This window comes from Denticeps clupeoides, chromosome 10 (assembly GCF_900700375.1).
Source record: "Denticeps clupeoides chromosome 10, fDenClu1.1, whole genome shotgun sequence".
In the NCBI taxonomy this organism is placed as follows: Eukaryota; Metazoa; Chordata; class Actinopteri; order Clupeiformes; family Denticipitidae; genus Denticeps; species Denticeps clupeoides.
In genome coordinates this window covers 5,016,044-5,038,207 of record NC_041716.1, presented here as the reverse complement: position 1 = coordinate 5,038,207, position 22,164 = coordinate 5,016,044, and the positions used below count along the sequence as shown (strand labels likewise).

The window sequence follows — 22,164 nt, the reverse complement described above, 5'->3', positions numbered from 1 at the left end:
CTTCGAACGTTTTGTGTGCGCTTGAGAAATGACCATAATGACTGAAAATAAGGCTTTTTGTCTGGAGCGAGAGGAGGAAGAAACAGACGGACTCCACCCAGGAAGTGCAAGGATGGTGACCTCACAACGAAGCCAGTGTTCGCCATTTCTACTCCTTCTGCTCATTATAACTTTTTTTATTTATGCAGAGGTGGGACACCAATGTGCCTGTGACATGAAGTGGCCGTACAAGGGTGGCATTTGTGTTTCCTACTGACCGACCGTGGCATTTTCCATGAAACTGTGGCTGAAATAAGGAGGGATGTGGAAATCAATGCTGTGAGTGACTTGATTGACTTGCCCTGTGTCTTGTTATGTCTTAAATTGTGGACGTTTTAAAAGCAAGAAAATAAAGAATTTTTAAAAAGTTGCTTCAGCAGTGGTGGAATGTCTCACTTAGTTGCAAAACTCGGGAAGCCTAGCATTTGTGTTTGCTGTTGTCTGTCTTTGTGCCCGTAAGCTGAACAGCTTCTCCCCTTTTTACCGCTTTACACCGGATATCGACATTCAGACCCCGGCTGCAAAGTCTAAATCCGGCCATCTGTTTGTCACCAGTTAGCATGGGTGTGAAGTGTGGCAAAGAGAGTGAGGGCCGAAAAAAAATGTTTAAAAAAAAAAAAAGTCTATGAAAAAAAAAAACGTTTAGTTTGTCCATGACATGACCATGCAGAAATGTTTTATTATGTGAGAGTGTGTGTGTGTGTGTGTGTGTGTGTGTGTGTGTGTGTGTGTGTGTGTGTGTGTGTGTGTGTGTGGCAGCAGGAACGTGCAGTTTCCTGACGTTGCCAGTGACTGTGATGTGGCAGGGAAAGTGAAACCCGTTTGATGGCCAGATGGGAAAACAACAGTTTGCTGCACACTTCACACCTCTCTGAAGGCTCGGTGGCAGCCCCGCCAGCCCTTTAGCTTTTACACTTAACAAACCAAATAAAGTTTGCCAGTATTTTCCTTAAATAAAATGGACCGCATTTTACTGTTTTACTATTGAGGTTCAGTGTTTCATTATATTACATTATATTACACCCTGCTTGGAAGTGAAAAAACAATCACTTTGATGCATATCAAATTTATATGAGCAAATAGGTATTGAAAATATTTTATAACCTTAACTGATGCATTGATGAAGACAGGGTTGATTTCTTGTCTTTTAACCAAATAAAACAGGTACAATTACTCAAATTGGGTTAAATGCTGTCCAATGCATTGATCAGTAGTATGCATGCTATAATGGCTAATGAGCAAATATTAAGACTATTACTTAATCACTAATCACTGGAGGTGGTGGCCTACTGTGAGAAAGCTGCCCTCTCTTGGCCGCACATGGAGTTTATGACCGCTTAAACCCAATTTAACCGCGCTCTTTCAAAAGCAACACCACTGCAGAGAGCAATTCATACCTGCATAGATCAAGGCACGGCAAAGTAAGGGTGGCGTAGCGCCATTTCATGACCTGTGGGATGGCACTTTTACAACATCAATGCGGGCCATGAATCCACACTGTGTGATTAAATCCCTGAAATACAACTGGTACTCATTTACATTTACATTTACAGCATTTATCAGACGCCCTTATCCAGAGCGACTTACAATCAGTAGTTACAGGGACAGTCCCCCCCTGGAGCAACTTAGGGTTAAGTGTCTTGCTCAGGGACACAATGGTAGTAAGTGGGGTTTGAACCTGGGTCTTCTGGTTCATAGGCGAGTGTGTTCCCCACTAGGCTACTACCACCCACGTACTCTGATCTCACAGCTCCTTGTGAAGCACCCCATTCCACCCCATTCTTTAAAAACAGTGCGTCTCTAACATACTATCTAGCATCATCAAAATCAAAATTGCTGCCAGAGTCGTCCACCAGAGGTCAGTAAATTACAGTGGCACAAGGTCATTCTGCGACACCGATCCCTGAAATCTCTTGTCATTAAATTCAGCATGGCACACATCCTTTATGATGTCATAACCACTCTCTGGCCCACTCACTTGTCTCCTGTGTCCAGAATCCCTTCCACCAGAGTCTCTCAGAGGAGGGTAGCTGGTCCAGGGCATTCGAGATTTTCTTCAATTCCTGGACCTCTTCTACTATATTAACTCTCTTCTACTTTTTCCTCTCTGTCTCTGTGGTCAGAATATAGAGAACAAATTCAGAATCAGAATGCATAGATTTCAAAGTAAATACATCCATCTTGACAAGTTTGGCAATTCCTGCACTGAATGTTGTGTGAAGATCACTATCAGGGTGGTAGTAGCCTAGTGGGTAACACACTCGCCTATGAACCAGAAGACCCAGGTTCAAATCCCACTTACTACCATTGTGTCCCTGAGCAAGACACTTAACCCTAAAAAAAATGCTCCAGGGGGGACTGTCCCTGTTACTACTGATTGTAAGTCGCTCTGGATAAGGGCGTCTGATAAATGCCATAAATGTAATGTAAATGTGAAGATCACTATCCATCAGAAGAACAACCAAAACCTCAAATTGTCCTGTACATCCTGAACATTTTACAGCTGTTACCAACTAAAACAGCTCTTTGTCAGGAGCATTGCAGAGGAACAACCTCTCCATTAGAAATATTATCCCATTTAATATTTTCCCGGGCATGTTTCGTTTCCAATGACAGGAGTGAACATTGACAGTGACCAGAGTGATGCAGGAAAAATGTTTGTAACCATTTGTTCGAAGGTGGTAGTAGCCTAGTGGGTAAGACACTGGCCTGTGAACCAGAAGACCCGGGTTCAAATCCCACTTACTACCATTGTGTCCCTGAGCAAGACCCTTAACCTTAAGTTGCTCCAGGGAGACTGTCCCTGTAAATACTGATTGTAAGTCGCTCTGGATACACTCTAAAAACTGCTGGGTTAAAAACAACCCAATTTGGGTTATTTTGGTAACCCAGCGCTGGGTCAAAAAGGGACCAACCCAACGCTGGGTTATTTTGACCCAACAAGTTGGGTTACACGTTTAACCCAGCATGCTGGGTTGTGATTATTAACCCAACTATTAGTTAAAAATGACTACGCTGCTGGGTTGAATGGAACCCAAAATGGGTCAGAAATTTAATATAGAAACTTGTGATTAAAATTACTAAAATAAAAACAATTATACAGCAATACATATTTCAATAATGGAATTTTATTAATGACAAAACATGTAAAAAATGTGTCCATATGAATTTAAGACTTTTTTTTCCATCTCCACCTCAACATTAAGACAATTTTTATGAAAATGTATCAAACTGTAGTCACAGTGTTTCTGGAATAAAGTCAGTAACAATGAATCAGATTGAAGCCAAATTAACTTTAGAAAAACACAATTTGACATGTAAATGTAATGAAAAAAAGTTTTCTTATCATGCATAAACTAAGATATAAGAGTCATCTGTAAGAAACACACAACAAAGCAGGCATTAAGAACATCTATGCAGTAAGGATCAGATTTGGTCAAAATAAACTTGCAACTTTCCTAAAATGTGCCCTCTGTAAAAAAAAATAATAATACAATACTAGACACATCAAGCACAAGAAGAATCAGATACAAAATGAACAACTGCAAGCCTATTTGCTCTAATCACTGCAAAGTAATTGTACAACAATCAGGCATGAAGAGCTGTGCTATAAGCATAATTGGGTCTTACCCTGCTAGCTCATTCTTCAGCTTCTGAACCTTTGGAGGTAGCTCACTTCTACCTTAATTTCACATTGCCTGCTGAATGAAGGTAAACGTGTTTTCAAGCACTTTGGGTGCTGCAGGTGAAGTGCGTAGGTTAAGCCAAACAAGAGGCACATTGCTTGAGGTAGGTTGGTGAGTGCTTCCCTTGCCCTCTCGGTTGATGCCCAGTCTTGAGGGGTTGAGTTATGGCAATGCTGGGCTTGCTGAACTGTTGTCCTCATAATAGAGGATTCCCACTGGGATGTCCATGGAGTCTCCATAGACTCTACATAGTGCAAGAAACATGACAAAAAGAGAATATGCAGGTTAACAGCAATTTGTCTACAATCAACTGTATAGAATTATCTAATATTATAGATTTTGTAATTCAATGTGATTTTATTTTAGGCACTGTAAACAATCTATTTTGTGTGTTTATATATAGGCATCTTTCATGTTGTGACAGTAGGTGGTATATTACACAATTTGATATTTGAATGGTACAAATGGAGAAAGGGTTTACTCACTGAACTGCTCTTGAAGAACATAGATGCATCATCTCCAAGAATTATTGGAAGTCCTCTCAGGACAAGGCATCTAATGGCTGTTGGCTCTGTGCTCTGCAAAGTGGTATAAAACACACTTGAATGTAGAACAAAGGAAATTAATCTTATATCAGTTTATTTGTCCATATAGAGAAATACCACAAGAGAACAGTTTATGTATTGAACTAACCATCAATATCATTATGAGAAGAAAAGAGAAATATCAACCCACCGTTGTGATGTAGCAGGTCAGCTAATTGCTTTTCTATCCGACCTGTTTTCCTCTTGAAATTTCCATCAAAATTGGACACAACCCATCAAGAACACCAAAGAACTCTTCTTTAAAATTTCTACCAACAATCCTGTTAAACTCCAGGTAAACCTGAAAAATATTAAATATGCTCAGTTTTGATATTCAGGCAGAGTTATTTATAACACAAATAAACCTCTCTGAACATCATGTATGTAAAACAAATAAGAAAAAAAAAAACATTAAAGGACACATCCACAAACCTGGTTTTCAGTCAAAAAAGCACTGGCCAGCTTTGGATCATCTGGTTGATGTCAGGTTCATCCTTTACAACCTCCTCTCGTCTAAGAACAAACATGATTCCTGATGCAAGCAAGGAAAGGGCTTAGTTCCTTCTTGCATAAGTTCCATATTTTAGCCTGTAACGTTTAAAAAACTGTGCTCTTCTCGCAGATAGTACTTGCATTTCCAAAGCATATTAAAGTGGCTTTAAACAAAACTAGTAGTGCAAAAAAAAAACTGGCATATGTTGAAAGTGGGTGTTTACTTTTTCAAACCTACATTGAAATAATTTGAATTCTACAAAACTGTATGTAGATAAGTAGAGAGCTACTCTAAAAACACATTGCTGCAAGTATCAAATGCTCACTGTTCCCTTAAGATGACCTCATAATTAAATGCATGTTTCAAACTACAAATGTTCCAGCAGTTTCTAATTTGAATAGAGAAAACAACTCACCTTGTTCATCCACAAAATGGTTCTCGTTGCAGCAAGCAAAACTCCTTTTAAAATAAAAAGTCCAAACTTGAGAGAAACAGACAAATGTAGACAGAAAGGTATACTTCTAAAATACAACATTAAACCCCAAAACCCCCTTTCACATTGTATATGCAAAATAAAGCTTACCTATCTCCGTGTGAGTGAGTACACACAAATTGCTGGCCCCAATGCAGTCGCAAGATATTAAGCATTGTTAGCATAGCAAGTGTTAGTTAGCAAGAAAAAAATTCTCCTCTGTCCTTCTACCCGCAGCTTTTGCCTCAGAATTTTTTTTCCGCCCGTCTCCTAACCCCGCGGCTTTCGCTCATAAAATAATTTTTTCGCCCTTCAGAAATTTTTTTTTTCGCCCCTCAGAAACTAAAGACGGTGCAAAGACAATGGCGGCTCCTCTCGCTGATGTCCCAGGTAGTTCACGTGACGTGCGTGCTCTCTTTCAGGTCCGCGTTCCCAACCCAGCACCGCTGGGTTACAGATCGAGACCGATTTTCAACCCAAATTGGGTTAAATCAACCCAACAACAGACTCAACCCAGCATTTGGGTTGAAAAAACAACCCAGCGTTTTTTAGAGTGTAAGGGCGTCTGATAAATGCTGTAAATGTAAATGTAATGTAAATGTTCTCGCCAATGTTTGCCAACCAAGAGAAATGTATGCCTTTTGTGTCAATGTCATCTTTTCTGAGGGACGTGTGCATCTGTGTACAAAGCTTGTCACTGGCCTGATGAAACTGATATTGTCCCATAATGAGAGAAACTGGTTTTAAAAAATTAGATCCAGCAGGAGATAAAAAAAATACTTTTTGCTCATTTCCACCACTTTTTGTTCTGTGTGAACAGAAATGTCTGTATGTGTGTGTGTGGGGGGGGGTTAGGACAAGTCAAGACAAGTTGTCCCTGGAAATGGAACGGCATGTTGACACTCTTTAATAAAGCGCATTTCTGCCACCGCATCTCATCCCTGTTTGTGTTGCTGCTTTAGGCGTAGTTGTGACTCTTACCCACAAAACTGAGCCAACTGATCAAATTAAGTTCCTATTTAAATATAGATATGGATCTCAAATATAGATATAAGGTCTGTAGCACAAAATTCCAAGAATACCAGATTTTTTTGCAGAATACCTGTGATACCTGTGACATTCTGCATTTTTTGTAAATGATTAAAAAAATGTTATATTGTGAAAGTTTTTTTGTCACTCATATCAGAAACCATTCAAATGATGAAAGCCCAAAATTCAGTGTCTCAGAAATTTGGAATATTGGAAAAAATATTTTTTGACATCCTCCACACGGAGGGCAAGCCACTATAGGTCATTGAAAAGGTTTTTTTTTTCATTGTCTTACAGCATAGCACAGCAAATGGGGCAGTGATGGCCTAGCGGTTAAGGAAGCACTATTCCCACACACTGCTCCCCGGGCACCTGTCACGGCTGCCCACTGCTCACTAAGGGTGATGGTTAAAAGCAGAGGACACATTTTGTTATGTCACTGTGTGCTGTGTATGACATTGACAATCACTTTCACAAACACGGCATTTAACCCATCATCCTTGGTGAGCAGTGGGCAGCCATGACAGGGGAGCAGTGTCACCTTGGCGGTTAACAGGGTGCTGCATCTAGGCATATTCATAGAAAGTTGAGTGGAAGGAAAAAGTTAGGAAATGGTGAACCAGCAACAGGGAAAACTGCAGCTCTGAAAGGATTTTCATGCAAAGAGGAAGCGGGAGTCAGGGCATCAAGAGCCAATGTGCACTGACATAGCCTAGGCATGGTTGCTCACAAACGTTGCATTTCCCGTGTCAAGCCACACCTGGGCCAGAGACCAGGTCAGAAACATGTTCCCTGAAGAGAGAAAGAACTGGGCCATTGTGGAGTGGCATAGAAGTCCAGTGTGAAGTTTCCACAGTCAGTGATGATCTGGCATGCCATGTCGTCTGCTGGTCGCCTACCAGGACATTTTCGAGCTTTTCATGCTTCCTTCTGATGACAAGCTTTATGTAGACGATTAAATTTTTTTTTTAATAAACAAGGGTACCAAAAACTGGTTCAATGACCATGATGTTATTGTGCTTGATTGGCCAGTGAACTTACCTGAGCTGAACCCCATTGAGGATCTATGGAATCTGTATTTTCCATAGGAAGATAAGAGTCACTAGACTACCAATGCAGATGACCTGAAGGCCACTATCAAAGGAACCTGGGCTTCTATTACAGCTCAGCAACGACACAGGCTGACTGCATCCAGGCATGCACACCGATGCAGTAATTCATGCAAAAGGAGGCTTAACCAAGGATTGAGAACATGGATACTTTTCAGAAACCTTTTCAGAATAAATTTTTATTGATCTTATATAAAATTCAAATTTTCTAACACAATGAATTTTAGGTTTTCATTATATGTAAGCCATAATCATCAAAAGGACCACAAATAATGTGCTCACTCTCTGTGTAATGAATCCATTACACGTAGAATCTATAGCTTTCTGAACTGAGTGAAAAAAATGTAACCTTTTCACAAAATTTTATGTTTTAATCTGTTCTATACATGTTAATATTAACATTAAAAAATATATTTCCAGATTACGTCTTGATGGCGTGACATTCGCATTTTCTCAGCGTGACATCCACATTTATTAATAGCTACAGAGTGTGACTGTTTGTTTAACTCAGTAAATGTCTAAGACCCCAAATTCCTAACTGATTTATGCCTCAGTGCTGTAGTTATATGGTGTGATGAATGGAGATAAATGCAGCATCAGCCTGGGGCCCTGGAATTCCGCCACGCAGAGATATTTTTTTCCTTTACGTCATATCATACACATTTTAAAGTCTGCACTTTTAGAGTTAATTACAGGGCTCTGCACAACACTTGTAGTTTGTTAAAGGAAATCGTGGGAGAGGGCTGAGCCGGGGTTTCTCACGACGAGTCAGACCTCCAGCTAGCGGGACTTTCCACAGGCTTCACTCCGAGACTCCTGTCTGGCCCTGGGCAGCATTACCCCGACTCCCCTGCCTTCACACACTTTTATTCCAGCCGGGGACAAACCCTCCTGGTCAAAAGCTGGATCAACGTGTCATTACTGGAAAAACTGTCAGAAGAATGAAAATGAGCAGGACATAAATGAGGTGAGAACATTTTTACTCTTTTAAAAAGAGCAACTAAGTATACAAACCAATTTATAGCATGTACATTACAACAGGATGTGACCTATTTATTTATTTATTCTGTTGTTGTTGTTGTTGTTGTTTCTTTCACAATGAGCTTTGTTGGATTCTGTTGCCATTGTCAAAACCGAGGTTCTGGAACCGGCTTGCAAGAGACTAAATATTTTAAAAGTATTAATAGCAGTGAGGTTTTTCAAATGCTATTTGATGTGCAGTGTTTGTTCATGTGGTGGTCCTGTAGCGCTCAGCTAACACAGAAAATCAGCACCAGCAATCAGGGGTAAAAAAGTGACACCGTCAGTGTGTGGGGTGTCAACTGTAGGGCCTGTCAAAGCCCATTGAGACATACTGTATGTGATTATGGGCTATATAAGAAATAAATTGTTGATTAGGATCACAATGCAGATGCTTACAATGCAATTTTTGCATCATGTTGAGGAAAGACATCCCTCTATTTAGCCCGGCTGTGTGCATTCTGTTGTCATGGTGTTTGCAATACCCCCCCCCCCCCTTCAAAAACATTTATATTATATTGTGAAATATTTACATTCACATTTCTAAAGAAATATATAAATCAGTCTTGTTGTTCCCTTTTGTTCCCTGCTCTGCCACCAGGTGGCAGTATGCGCATCTTCCTGTAATTCTCGGTTAATTCTCTACAAAATCGATAATTGTTTTTTTCAAATAGTTTATAGTTGTTACAGAAGACAGGTGTCCAGGAGACATGTTCCCTCTTATCTCCCCCGATTCGAGGGTTTCCGGGCCGCCAACACGCTGACACCTGTCCGGTCCGAGGGGCGGAGCTCCGCCGGGGAGAGAAGCGCGGAGCCGGAGTCCGGATAACGAGGCGAGCTTCCCGGGACCGGCGGCCGGCAGGATGGGCTGCGCTGCCTGAACCCGCGTCCTGCGGAGGGGAGGACACCTGCCATGGCTGTGGACGGTACCGTCATCTCGGTTCTCTTTTTTTTCCCCACGTCTAATATGCAGAGATATTCGAATTATTTCAGGCGACGGTACGATGTGATATTTTTTACAAATCGAACAGAACTTGTTTAAATGCAGCCGTTTACTAAAAGAACATTTGTCTGTTAGTGTAATGAAACGTGGATCAAGTCATTTAAAACTTTTTTTAATTGTAGGCGGGCTTTAAATCGTTTAAATTGTCGTCGTTTGTCCGTCTGCTTGCGCGCTTATGTAATAAAATGACGCTGGCCGTTTCTCGAGAAGCCCGAATTCTTCGAGTTCCACGGGTTCGTGCGAGGTTAAATCACGCAAACAGGTTGCCTGCGACAAAATATAGATCTATAAATATACAGGCAAACTGGTTTTTAACTGTATGAAAACACACCTTCATCTTGCAGGTCAAAAGTCATCCAGGTTAATCATCTTAAAACCAGTTTTCTTTTTCCCCGGCAACTTCGTACTTTGGAGATTCTGTTCTTGCCTTTTATTCTGTGTTCTTGCCATTGTTTAGTGCAGGCCAGTACCTGTGAGACTGGGGATTAATTGGCCGGTTGTGCTGTATTAATGGAAGCACGCTTGCATGGCACCCTGGCCATCGGTAATGACCGTCACTCCGGTGGCGGAGTTAATTGGGGGGGGGCTGGGGATGAATTCGATAGCAACTTGACAACGATGACGATAAGACAGATGTAACAGGTAGGTGTGGAGAAGATATGTGACCTGCTGGGTGGTATTTGTGCCCAGGGGCAGCGTCAGGCACCAATTGCCCTGTTGGAGAAGAGTTGGGGCAAGAAAATGGTCCTCCACTTGCCCCAGGCTCAGACTAAATTGGACACAATGCAATGCTGAATAGCCTTGGGAGCCAGGTCATGCAATTTTTTATGTGGCCTCCACAACACACATACTTACGAGTAGCCTATGACTTATGTCAGTTATAAAATAATAACTTTTTTTTGTTAATAGGAATCATCCAAACAGCCATATCCTGCGCCAAATAGTGCAGAGCATGAAGGCTACGGTTGCCTGGCAACAATAGTAAGGAGAGGCAACATAAAATCACCACATGGTGCATTAATTTACAAAGTCAAGTTAAATGCAGCCGACTTTTAATAAAGGAGGTGGATCTGCAAATCAGATTGCAGGGTTCTTCATGCTAATCTGTCCACGTATGGAATTATTACTTAACACGACTGGACTTTTTCTGACAGACGACAGGCTGTGGATTGAGTGTTTGTCTCTGTGCTGCACCCACTGCCATCCTCCACCCTCTTATACATCTGTAGGAGCATGTAAACTGCTCCAGATAAAAAGCACATAAATATTCAAATGTAAGGATAAATATATGCAATGCATACTGGACGCTCACATATTCCCTTTAATCATAACCTACCCACCGCCTCCCAGACTTTATATTTGCACTGTGGCGTGAAAACGTTGGGACGGTCGTGGTCAAAATATCGGAGGCTGCGATATATCTGGTCTACAGAATACTTGAGATATTTAACTGTTCAAATGTTTGCGAGGTAACGTAATAACTTAATAACTAAGGTCTCGGACCTTAATTGGCCTGTTAATGGCTTGTTCAAATGCAAATTTCGAATTTTTTTCGGCTCCTCAAAGTCCTTTTATAACAAATGATTCTCATAAAGAAGGAGCGGTCTAGAAGACGATAGCAAGGCATTGTGAGGGAGCTAATTCCTCAGGGGTTGTAACATTGTCATGATAATGACCATGTGTGTCAGTCATGCCTATATTGGGGAAGTCAAGGTCAAGACGAAGCCTGGTAGATCACGAAATCAGAGAGGGGCTAAGAGATAATTGCCTGTGAGGTTGTAAAGTGCTGATCCGAAACCATTTAACTGCAACCGGAACATCTGCAGGGTCACAAATTTGCAATGGAACATCTAAACCAGCCTGATGCCCAGTGAGGTTCTGAAGACTGACAATGTTAAGTAAGGAAGCAGTGCAACGGTGTGTTTGGGAGGAAACAGGGTGCGGAAATCTCTCCAGCAAAATCGATCATGCAGTGGAACACTGTTTTAGGGGGGAAGCGAACCCAATTAAAATGCCAGCACATCACACCAAACCTTTAAAAATGATGGTTTCCTTCATAACGTCATGGATGTACAAGCTGAAGGTCCAGGCAACTTAAATGTAAAAACTTGAACCTCGAAAGTAAACGTTTTTTCCAAGATGGGCCAAAACCAAAAAACTTTGGTGTGATCTTCATGCCGTTTTGGAAATCAGGTCATCTCGTTCCTGCGTCCCTACTTTTGAGTTCATCTGTGTATTTGTGGAGAGTAGGTCATTTTTACACTAGTGCACTAAAAATTATTTAATTCAGAATCTTCAACTCTTCATCCCCATTCAAGTATTTTTGATTGATTTTAGGTAATACTTTAATGGTTTGAGATATCGGTTTTATATAAACAAATTGTATTCTGAAAACACCAGATCATTAAAAAAAATACTGTATAGAAAAATCTTTTTTTTTTTTTTGGTTCCTCATGGGGTCCAAAAACAATTGTCATTGCTTAGCTTGTGTGGAATTTTTGTAAGTGCGTCTACAACTAGAGTAGACACACACACACACACATGCACACACACACCAGGCCACTTCTGAAGTCCATGAGGGATGAAATCAAAGGCACTTTGTTCATTTTCCAGCTCAATTTGAAACCAGCGGCATACACACACACAGATCAGACGTTAGAACTGGCCTGATGAGAAGTGCCTTTGTGCACCCTGTGTGTGGCTGGGGAAGTGAAGGCAGAGTCAGACAGATACACTCGCATGCACACACCCTCCACACACACACACACACACACACACTCAAGGAAAGGGACCAAAGACAACCCTTTTATGTTCTCCCATCCCCACCTTCCCCTACCCAAATTACTGCCATCACAGTTGACTGGTTGTCCTCGTTTGTGCTAAAACCTACGGTGTCAATTAGAGGAGAGAGTTTTTAATGAGGGTATACACACATTCACACACACACACACACACACACACACCTCGCCTTGCCCACAAACACACCAGAAAATCAGCCCAACCTAGGCTGGTGAATCATTAAAATCCTCCGCGCCAGGCTCCAGAGCCGGAACACGCATGTTTATCTCGGCACCATGATGAGAAAACATGCCACCTGCTGCAGGAGAGCCCGCCAGGTCGCCAGTGCCCAGAATGCAAAGCGGGGGCAACATCTGTCGCCTGTCATCGGCGAGTGCGTAATGGATCGGGCTGCGGGGCCCGAGACGTGCAGTACAGGCAAATCCGAAAGCTGAATCGTTTTCAGCTGAAGCGGCGGCACTGAAATCTTTTTTTTTTTTTTTTTTAAATGACACCGAAACACATGCTTATAGCGACGCCCTCATAAATTATTCACCGTTCAAATCACCACGCGCCACAGTTGTCAAAAGGTCACACTGATTGTGACGGCGCGTTGTCTTCGGCCATTTAATCACTCGCAGCAGCTCCGCCCGGGGAGGCTACAGGTTAAACACCGCACCTCTGTGCTGGCGCCAGAGGAAACCAGAAGATGGCCCCGCAATTAGGTCAAGGTCAGAGGTCACATCTGCGGCCACGGGGCGAACAGGGATCTCACATACACACACACACACACACACACACCTCCGATCGAGCCCAGTGTCCACAGCAGGTTAGAGCTGCCGGCTTTTCTTTTTGTTTTTTTTATCTGAGAGATGAATTCGGCTCTGTGAATGGATATAAACATCGTTTATCAAGAAGACGGAGTTGTTGCATCGGTGCCAGAAGAAACATTATAGGATTTAATGATGTGTCGAAAAAACGGATTTCGTGATATTTTCATAAAACTGACATCCTGGGTGATAAATGATGGTTTATGAAGTGCTGTTTTAAACCATGGCAGGAGGCGTGACCCCAATCTCACCTGAACCCCCTTCTTCTCTTCCAGCCGCCTCCAGCTTCAGCTTTTGCCGGCCTGCGGTGGAGTACAAAGCGCTGCCTGAGGACTTTAAGTACCAGCTGTCACGCTGCACAGGGGGAAACCTGACCTGGCATGAGGTCCGGGGTCAGAAAACCGCAGGCGGTCGAACGGTGAAGCTCCTCCAGCAGCCAGGGACAGAGGGACCCCAGGTAGACAATTTTCTGTCTGAGGGACGTCGTTTTTTTTTTTTTCTCCATCCTCCATGGATTCTGTTTGCTGAATTTGAGGAAAAGGTTCATCATTCCCACCCTGTTTACTGTGGCTAGAGGTGGGATCTGTCTTCATCCTGCCATGTTCATTGTTAGAACGTGAATGATCACCTAACCCTTACTGGGGGTTCTCCGGGAACAGGAAGCTCAAGTTGCCATTTACAGCAATGCAGTTCATGCTACATTGAAGTTAGTTTGATTATGTCCCCGTCCACCAACCCACCACCCACATCTGTGGATGGTGGTGAAATAAAGTGGCTTGTAGTCCACAGCCGTGGTTCTAATTGAATGTTTTTCTCAGATTGACCTCTAGTATCTAGTATCGAAGAAACTTCATCTAGGGAAACTTCTTTAAAATGGCCTGTCCCTAATTGTGCTCATTTATAATAATAATAATAATTAAAAAATACCCTAAATGACTTGCAAATAATGACATGATGATAAATGATAAAATGCTGTGGGTGTCCGTGTTCTGCAATGAATGTAAATCTTATTCTCAACATCAGCAAAAATGAGTACACACAGTGCACCAAATGGACCAAATCCTGTGCATTTGTGTGTTTTTCCCGGCAAAGCTAAGAAGATGAAAAAGTGAGCTGTGCAGCACTTTAAAGTTGTGCAACACAAAGAACAACATGCTCTTTTAATGCCCCGTCTGCTTTCACTGGTCCATTCTCTTTGTGTCCTTGTTTTCGCGTTTGAAAAATGATAGATACCGGGATGGAGGTGCCATTTATTATTTACCCCACAATCTCTCTGAGTCTTTGTTTTGCATTATTGAGCTGACTGGTTCTTGCAAGCCGGAAGGCATTAGCACAAAGACTTTCTTCCTAGTAAAAGAAGGGGACAAATGTGGTGGGGGGGGTCTAAATGGACTCTCCCTCCCTCCCTCTATCCCCGCAACCATCCATCTATCCATCCATCCAAATGAGTACTTTGTCTGTAGAGAATGGGACGGATGCTGTTAACCTAGGAGGCACGGTCCGTGGCTTTAAAAAGATCGGGGTTGCCTAACGTGGTCAACTTCCACCCGGTCAGGAAGCAGAAGAGACGTCCGTGGAAGAGTAAAGTCGCCGTTGCCATCGATCCCGGCTTCCGACTGTGGGCTGCTCTTTAGTTTCACTCGCGTTCGTTAACCATAAATTCGTTGCCCCAATTCGATGGCGTCACTGTTATCTTAATGAGGAGGCCGGTTGCTTTTCAGAAGCAATTATTACCTAGCGATGTAGCGCGGAGGGGTGTCAAAGAGTCCGTCACCTTTTGTCACGAGCTAAATTAAGTTCTCTAATCTGTCGCGTGGAGCCGCCCCTTCACACGAGCTCCATTATGCACTCACTCTTTGTTAATTAGAACGATTTATGTGCTAAAGCTGCGTCGGGCAGATAATGCTTAATGGAATTGATAAATGAAATAAGTCAGTCATTTTATTTCGCATTTCATAGCCATTATAACGCTGGACGTGCATCAGTCGACAAGTTTTTTTTTTTTTTGTTTAGCTGGTTCAACTAAAACCGTTGAACTTCAGAGTACATATACATATATACGGCATTTACGGCATATACGCCCTTATCCAGAGCGACCTTCAATCAATAGTTACAGGGACAGTCCCCCCCCCGGAGCAATTTAGAGTTACGTGTCTTGCTCAGGGACACAATGGTAGTAAGTGGGATTTGAACCCGGGTCTTCTGGTTCATAGACGAGTGTCTAACCCACTAGGCCACTACCATCCACGGTCCAGAGTGGACCGGTTAAATTTCCAGGTTTAATTGGGAGAAGAGTGGCATGAGGGCGGCATGATGAGCTTTGTCGGACGCCCTTGCACATCATCGCTGCCATTCTTTCCACCTCTTTCGAGGTCTAATTGGGGCAGCAGCACAAAGTTTGAATCTGAAGCTCTTGAACTTTTCGCCTCTCTCGGAGAGGAGGGGAGCAGAGCAGGCGATATGTGCCCTGCTTTGATTTTCCTTTTTTTTTTTTTTTCCTTCATAAAGTGAATACATGATCAAACCCTGCTTTTTATTAGACCACCACGGTCATTTATTTCTTATGCTGGAAATAAACAGGAAGTCGGTCAAGGGATGGATCATTGTCTCTCTCCTTTTCATGTGGCGATGGTGATTCATTCTTGCAGTGAATTGCTTATGCAGCAGTAATAATAAAACTGTGATTGCGATATGGAGGTTCAGCAGATATTAATATTTTCACCTCCTATTGTATGATTGTACTGGTTGTGAAAAGGACGCGTGAGGACCTTTGTAGCCATGATTACAGATGCACATTCCCAAATGGGCACCCAGGGGAGGAAAATAAGTGCTTCGGTGTGGGACGTCCCAAGTTCTCGTCACTCACAAGGCTCTGCTGACACCGTTCACTGTAGCTGTGCCCCGCAGCGGAGCACTTAACCCCGCCTTGCTCCAGGGACACTCCCACTTAACTCTCCTGTCTGCCCAGCCCCTAACCCCACAGTGACCCCGGGGAAGCGCGTTGCTTTAATGCCTGTGTGTGTGAGTGAAAGGGCAGGCCTTGCTGCAGAGAGAGGATGAAAGCCTCCCTCATAAAACCCGACACATGTACGGGCACTGAAACCAGATTTAATTCTACCTCATTCTTCATCTTTTTTCTTTTTTTAGTTGGCTCCAGCGGACACATTACGGCGCGCAGCTTTGGGTATAAACCAGGTGCTCAGTATCACCGTTACCAGCCATGCTGAATATGCATCGCCATTTCTTTGTGTTTAGCCCTGTAATAAATGTCGTAATTAAGCGCTGCTTTCAGAGTCATTTTCCATGATAAATTGAGGAACGGGCGCCGCTATTCCCTAACGGCCAACCATTCCATTGTGTCTGAGAGAACAGTGTGTAAATCTGTGTGTGTTGGGTCTATGCGGTGCAACAGCCCTCGGGCTGTGGATGGTTGAACCACACAGAGGGGGAAAGGGGAAGTGGGGAGTGGGGAGTGAGATGAAAGAGGGGGTGGGATGGCTAAAAGGCGTAGGTAGGACACAGGAACCTTGAGAGCAGGAGGCAGAACGAGCGAGCTAATGAGCGTGTAGGTGGTGAGGTGGTGGGAAACGGTGACGGATCACAATTAGAGTCAAAGACAAGGGGGGGGGGGGGGGGGGCGAGCTCCATAGGAAGGTAGACGTAGACGGGAATAGAATGACTGGGGGAAAAAATACATTTTGGAATAATACCGTCTCTAATTTGACAGTCTAATCTGCCATAGTTGCAGATGTTGGTTGATCAAGCCGGTTAAAAAGAGTTTAAAATGAATAGAGAGTGAATGGAAGTGAATGGAAAGATGCGGTCGAGGTAAACAATAAATGGAGGAGGAACACAATGTCCTCTCATGGTGTTTACAAAACTGATTATTCCAAGATTGGCGCTGACACCGGAGATGAGTGACATCTGAAGGATGCTCGCATTACACGGTGTCCCGGCGTCCATGAAAGCGAGGATCAAGCGCCAAAGCGGTGTTTAATGACCAGGGTTTACACAGTCCTGATCGGGTCCCTTTACCAACCAGTCAGCTACCTGTCTGGGATTAAATGATCCATCTTAATTAAGGCCGGCGCATACGGCGGAACGTGGTTAATAAAACCCACAACGCATGAATGTCATCCCAGTTTGTGAGGGTGTGTGTTTGTTGCTGTGCCAGAAGATCACATTAGGCCCACCATATGCACACCACTCAAAACATTGGGAAAAAAGTTTATTTTAAGCTGTTCATGTCTTACTGGGTACATGTGTGTGTTTTTCCTGCAACCTTCAGCACCGCACTGGGGACACCTACTCCAAATTCCACACGAGTCCCACCCTCCCCAGTCTGTCTCGGCCGGTGGTGCTGTGGACGCAGCAGGACGTGTGTCGGTGGCTGAAGAGACACTGTCCACACAACTACCTGACCTTCATGGAGGCCTTCTCCCATCATGCCATCACAGGTAGCAACGTTAGACCTTTGGAAATCAACATGCTTTCATGCATTACTGTGCCGAAGCTAAAGAGAATGTTTTTTGTAACCAGCCAATCACAATCCAGCCAGAAGTATAAAATAAATGAGCATGTTATTGTTTTATAGATGCTGATCCAGTCTTGTGGTAAATTTTTCCAGGTTTATGGCTGCACGTACTATAACCATCGTTTGGACTGGTTGTTTTTTTGGGGGGACCTTCTCCCTGTCCAGCACATCCCACGCAACTGAGGCGCTGAGGCGGCCGATTTAACGTTTCCGACACACCTAGCACTTTTTTGCACAGTTCTGTAGGTATAGGCACATATTGACGTCCAAGCAAAGCAAAATTTCTGCATGAGCAGCTCTAAACCGACTGGTGGCGAATGCGTGTCTACGGTGGGGCTTTTCGCGAGCTCCAGATGCAGTCTGCGGTGTTACGTAACAGGCAGCGTAGCCTGAGGGCAGTTAAGTGGTGCCAAAAACCCAGGCAGCAGTCGTAAATACGCAGCACTCTGCATGGTCAGTCGTCACGAAGAACATTTCTCTTCTGCCGGATCGGACGAGTGTGTTTTTTCGGGGGGGTTATCTCGGCAACACTGGACCCATGAAGTGTAAGAAAATTGTAAATAAACCCAGTGACTCTGAAGTCATTAAAGGGTTGTGACCCGAAGTTCCGCTACTCCTGCAGTCACTGCTAAGTGGGGATCAGAACTCGAGCCCTTCGGTGGTTAATGGACGGCGGTGCTGCATCTAAATGAGCTTCAGCGCCAGACCGTGCCATCTCAGATCTCCGAGCAGAAGAACCACAGAGCAGGACGTGGGGGAGAGGGAGGGAAAGCAAGACATCTGTTGCCGAATCAGCTCATGGCTTTGAGGTGCCTCCCGAGTTTCCACCCTGGGAGGAGAGGCGTGCGCAGAAACAGCTTCCTCATGAAAATGGATCTCCGTCGCCCAGAAGGATCCATGGTTACCAAGGGGCAGTGGTGGCCTAGCAGTTAAGGAAGCGGCCCCGTAATCAGAAGGTTGCCGGTTCGAATCCCGATCCGCCAAGGTGCCACTGAGGTGCCACTGAGCAAAGCACCACACACTGCTCCCCGGCCGCCTGTCATGGCTGCCCACTGCTCACTAGTGATGGGATAAATGCAGAGGACAAATTTCACTGTGTGCACCATGTGCTGTGCTGCTGTGTATCACGTGTGACAATCACTTCACTTCACACGAACGCGAGAAAACAGAACACCTGGTGGGATTCCTTCCAAACCACCTTTCGCCCACCAGGTCTTTCCTGCTCGGTGGACGCGAAAATGATCTCGCCTGCGCGTTTGTGTAAAATCCTGTCCTGATTTCCTGAGTTGCATCTGAACGCGTTTGACCGCGCGAGCCAGCGCCAGGACGGCAGCACCAGCCCCGTCGCCGGGCTCCGGTCCGCGGGGAACAGGCCGGCGCGCTGTTCGCTCCCCTTGCTCCCCTCTAATTGGACACAAAACATCAAGGGCAGAGGCACGCTGGGACGGGCTGGGAGGAGGGGGCTTTCTCCAGGCTTAGCGCTCAAGCGTTTAGAGCCCCAGCGAGCTGTGTGTGTTGGGGGAAGACGCTCCCGGGCTGAGAGGCTTTTAGATGGCATGTGGCGAAATACACACATGCACAATTTATTCAGGATTTTGGACGGAATCCTCTCAAGTTGCGCAGTAACAATGATCTGACGACTTTAATGATGTTCTGCGAGCAGGATTAGCTCTTGTTGGGAAATCTGTGCGTCCTCGAGGTCCTTTTTCACTGGATTTGCAGGATTGTAGCTCGGGTCAATCTGAATACGCGAAGTGAAAATGCTCTCTCTGTCTGTCAGGTCGTGCCTTGTTGCGGCTGAATGGGGAGAAGCTGGAGAGGATGGGTCTGGTTCAGGAGACCCTCAGACAGGAGCTTCTACAGCAGGTGCTGCAGCTCCAGCTGCAGGAGGAGGGCCGCAACCTGCAGCTGCTCAGCCGAGGTGCGTGCGTGTGTGCATGTTCATGAGGGAGTGAGGTGTGGCATTATGTACGTGTGGTCCTGTAGGAGACGTGTATGAATTATGTGGAGTTCTTGTCCAGCTAGAATTTCTAGTTTTCAGCAGTGTGTGTGCATGTTTGTGTGTTAGGGTATATTTTCCAGGCCTGAATGTGTGTCTAAATATAGTTTGTGCGTTCAGAGATTCTTGTGTGCCCAGGAGCAACCAGTTCAAGCTGCTCTGAGATCCTGGGTTGGGGAGTGCAATGTCCTAAGCTTTCTATCCATCAGCCTGTCATTCCATTCCTCTCTCCATGCTATCTCCCAGGTTCATTCGGAAACCTGTCATAGTCTATCCATCCGTGGGGCAGCTCACCCAGGCACGGTGCCACAGCGGGGGGGGGGATCGGACCATGCGGGGAGGAGCCTGCATGCTTGTCAGGGAAGCAGAGCCACAGACTCGACAGATACACAGGTCTGCGAAGAAACCATTGGGACAGACCTCAGACGTGAACCTCCACCTGAAAGCTGGAGTGAAGTGTCAATTCGCTCATCCAAGGCGCAATAGAAGGGTCGGCACAGGTGGGACACCAGGCCTCCTCTCCAAAACATGGGCAAACAGGGAATTCAGCCAGTACAGTAGACTAGTGTCTCGTGAAATTTAATTTGACCGGCAAGGAATGTTGGCTTCCGAGCTCCCCGGAAGTCACACATCAAGTTCGGAATGCACGGCCCTTTTCTCAGTTTCATAGCATTCATAAAACAGACACATCTCTGCCCTAGAGAACAGGCCTCACAATGAACTCAGATCTTCCACAGTACACACATTGTGAGCTTAATGGTCCAGAATGAGCAAAGGCCGCATTTTGACTGCCCTGTGGATAGCACTATGCCATTGTGCCAATCTACTCACCAGGTATCTTCTGCATTACTGGAAATGAAACATGGAGCTGGCAAGTAATTGAGCCTTTTCTTGTCAGCCTGTATTCATTCCTATTGCCCACTTAATGCACTTGATATGATATTAGTGAGACTGGCCCTGTTCTACGACTTGTTTGTGCTGCGCATAGCACCAATAAAATGCAGCCTCACAGCTTTTTTGTATTATATAATTACATATTATTTGTGACATTCTAATTTCTGCATAGCATACTTTGATTTTGGATGCCCATTTTAATAGTTGGTTCAACAGCATCCGGTATTTGTTATCTTCCCTTAACTGGCATACCTAAAAGGGATCACATATCACCCTTACTGGCTTCTTTATACTGGCTCCCTGTACACTTCAGAACAGATTTTAAGATTTTACTGTTATAAACATCTGTTGTTACAGCTCCTCCATACCTGTGTGCTCTTTAACCATGCATGCCCCTACTAGATCTGCCAAACAATTACTCCTCAGTGTTCCAAGATCCAGGTTAAAACGTGCATCTCTGTACATCAGATCTTCACCATCTCTAAATATTTTTAACTCAAGGCAAAAAATGCATTTTTATACATTGGCTTTTAACTTTTGACTGTATGTTTGTGTGGCTACTTTTTCAATTCTTTTTTTCTTTCTTTTCTTTAAATCTTATATTCTTAGACATTTTAAAATATTTAGCATAAAGCACTTCGGTCAACTGCTGTTGTTATTAAATGTGCTCTGTAAATATACTGACTTGACTTGATTTCTGAAAATAATGAGAAGGGAGTGATGTATGACAGGTACATCTCAATGTTTAGTGTATGTGAACACCTAAGAGCTACAAGATGGTAAATGTCAATGCACTCCCCCCAAAAAAATTCCCATTCCAGAGCCAACAGTGACCACACAGGACATTTGCATGTTGTCTCATTCTCACGCTTCAATGCAAACAATGAGAGAGCGAAAGAGAAATACCATGTTGACTCTTAATAGCTTAATTGAAGCATTCTGGGTACAGTGTAGTCAGACATTATGTGTTAGGTTATGCAGATATTGCCAAAAAAAGTTCGTATTGTTGTTTGTAGATCTGTATGTATGCATTTGATGAATAAATAATGCATTTTGTATAATAGAATCTAGTTTCTCATTTCTGACCTTGAAGACTGTATCACACGTCGCCATCTTGTGGTTCCATGGTGTAGGACAACACAGGTCGGTAAATGAGAACAATAAAAAAAAAAATAACAAAATATTATAGAAAAACTTAAAAAAAAAAAAACTATAGCCACCAGTCAACCAACACTATGGAAATGTTAAATTTTGTTTATCATAGTTTTTTTTTCTACGAATATTTTAAACCTCATGTAAATGATGTAAATCATTGTACATTAACTTTAGTTTAGTTTTTAGTTTCAGATATTATTTCGTATTTTATCAAGATTCGGAGAACCTGTAAAATACAAAGTACGTGACTGACAACCAAATCCCACCCATCTGGAAACACCGAGAGCCAATGAGGGAACAGGAAGGCGGGTCCGTTCCTAATAATCCGAACCTCTTTGTTGCGAGGCATTGTGGGGGATGTAGTACTTTCTGATTTAAGCCATTAGCACAGTATACAAATGTATGAATTTTGACCCTTTTTTCTCGTTCCACAATGAACTGCCATATATCTGCCGAACAATTCGCGAACGAAGCCGTCGGAATAGGATGCCGCGAGGTTGAGTACTTCGCTCCCCATGATGCCTTGCGCACGGTGCCGT

General features: G+C 43.8%; 1 protein-coding gene across 1 annotated transcript; it reads left to right on the top strand.

Annotated features, from left to right (window-relative positions):
- Window positions 1–8,298: 8,298 nt before the first annotated feature.
- On the top strand, window positions 8,299–21,533 carry samd10a (sterile alpha motif domain containing 10a). Its single transcript, XM_028992492.1, has 6 exons — window positions 8,299–8,379; window positions 9,107–9,358; window positions 13,319–13,500; window positions 17,332–17,500; window positions 19,358–19,498; window positions 19,823–21,533. The coding sequence occupies exons 2-6, from the start codon at window positions 9,346–9,348 to the stop codon at window positions 19,843–19,845; spliced, it is 528 nt and encodes a 175-aa protein (XP_028848325.1). The 5' UTR covers window positions 8,299–8,379; window positions 9,107–9,345; the 3' UTR covers window positions 19,846–21,533.
- The last annotated feature ends 631 nt before the right edge of the window (window positions 21,534–22,164 follow it).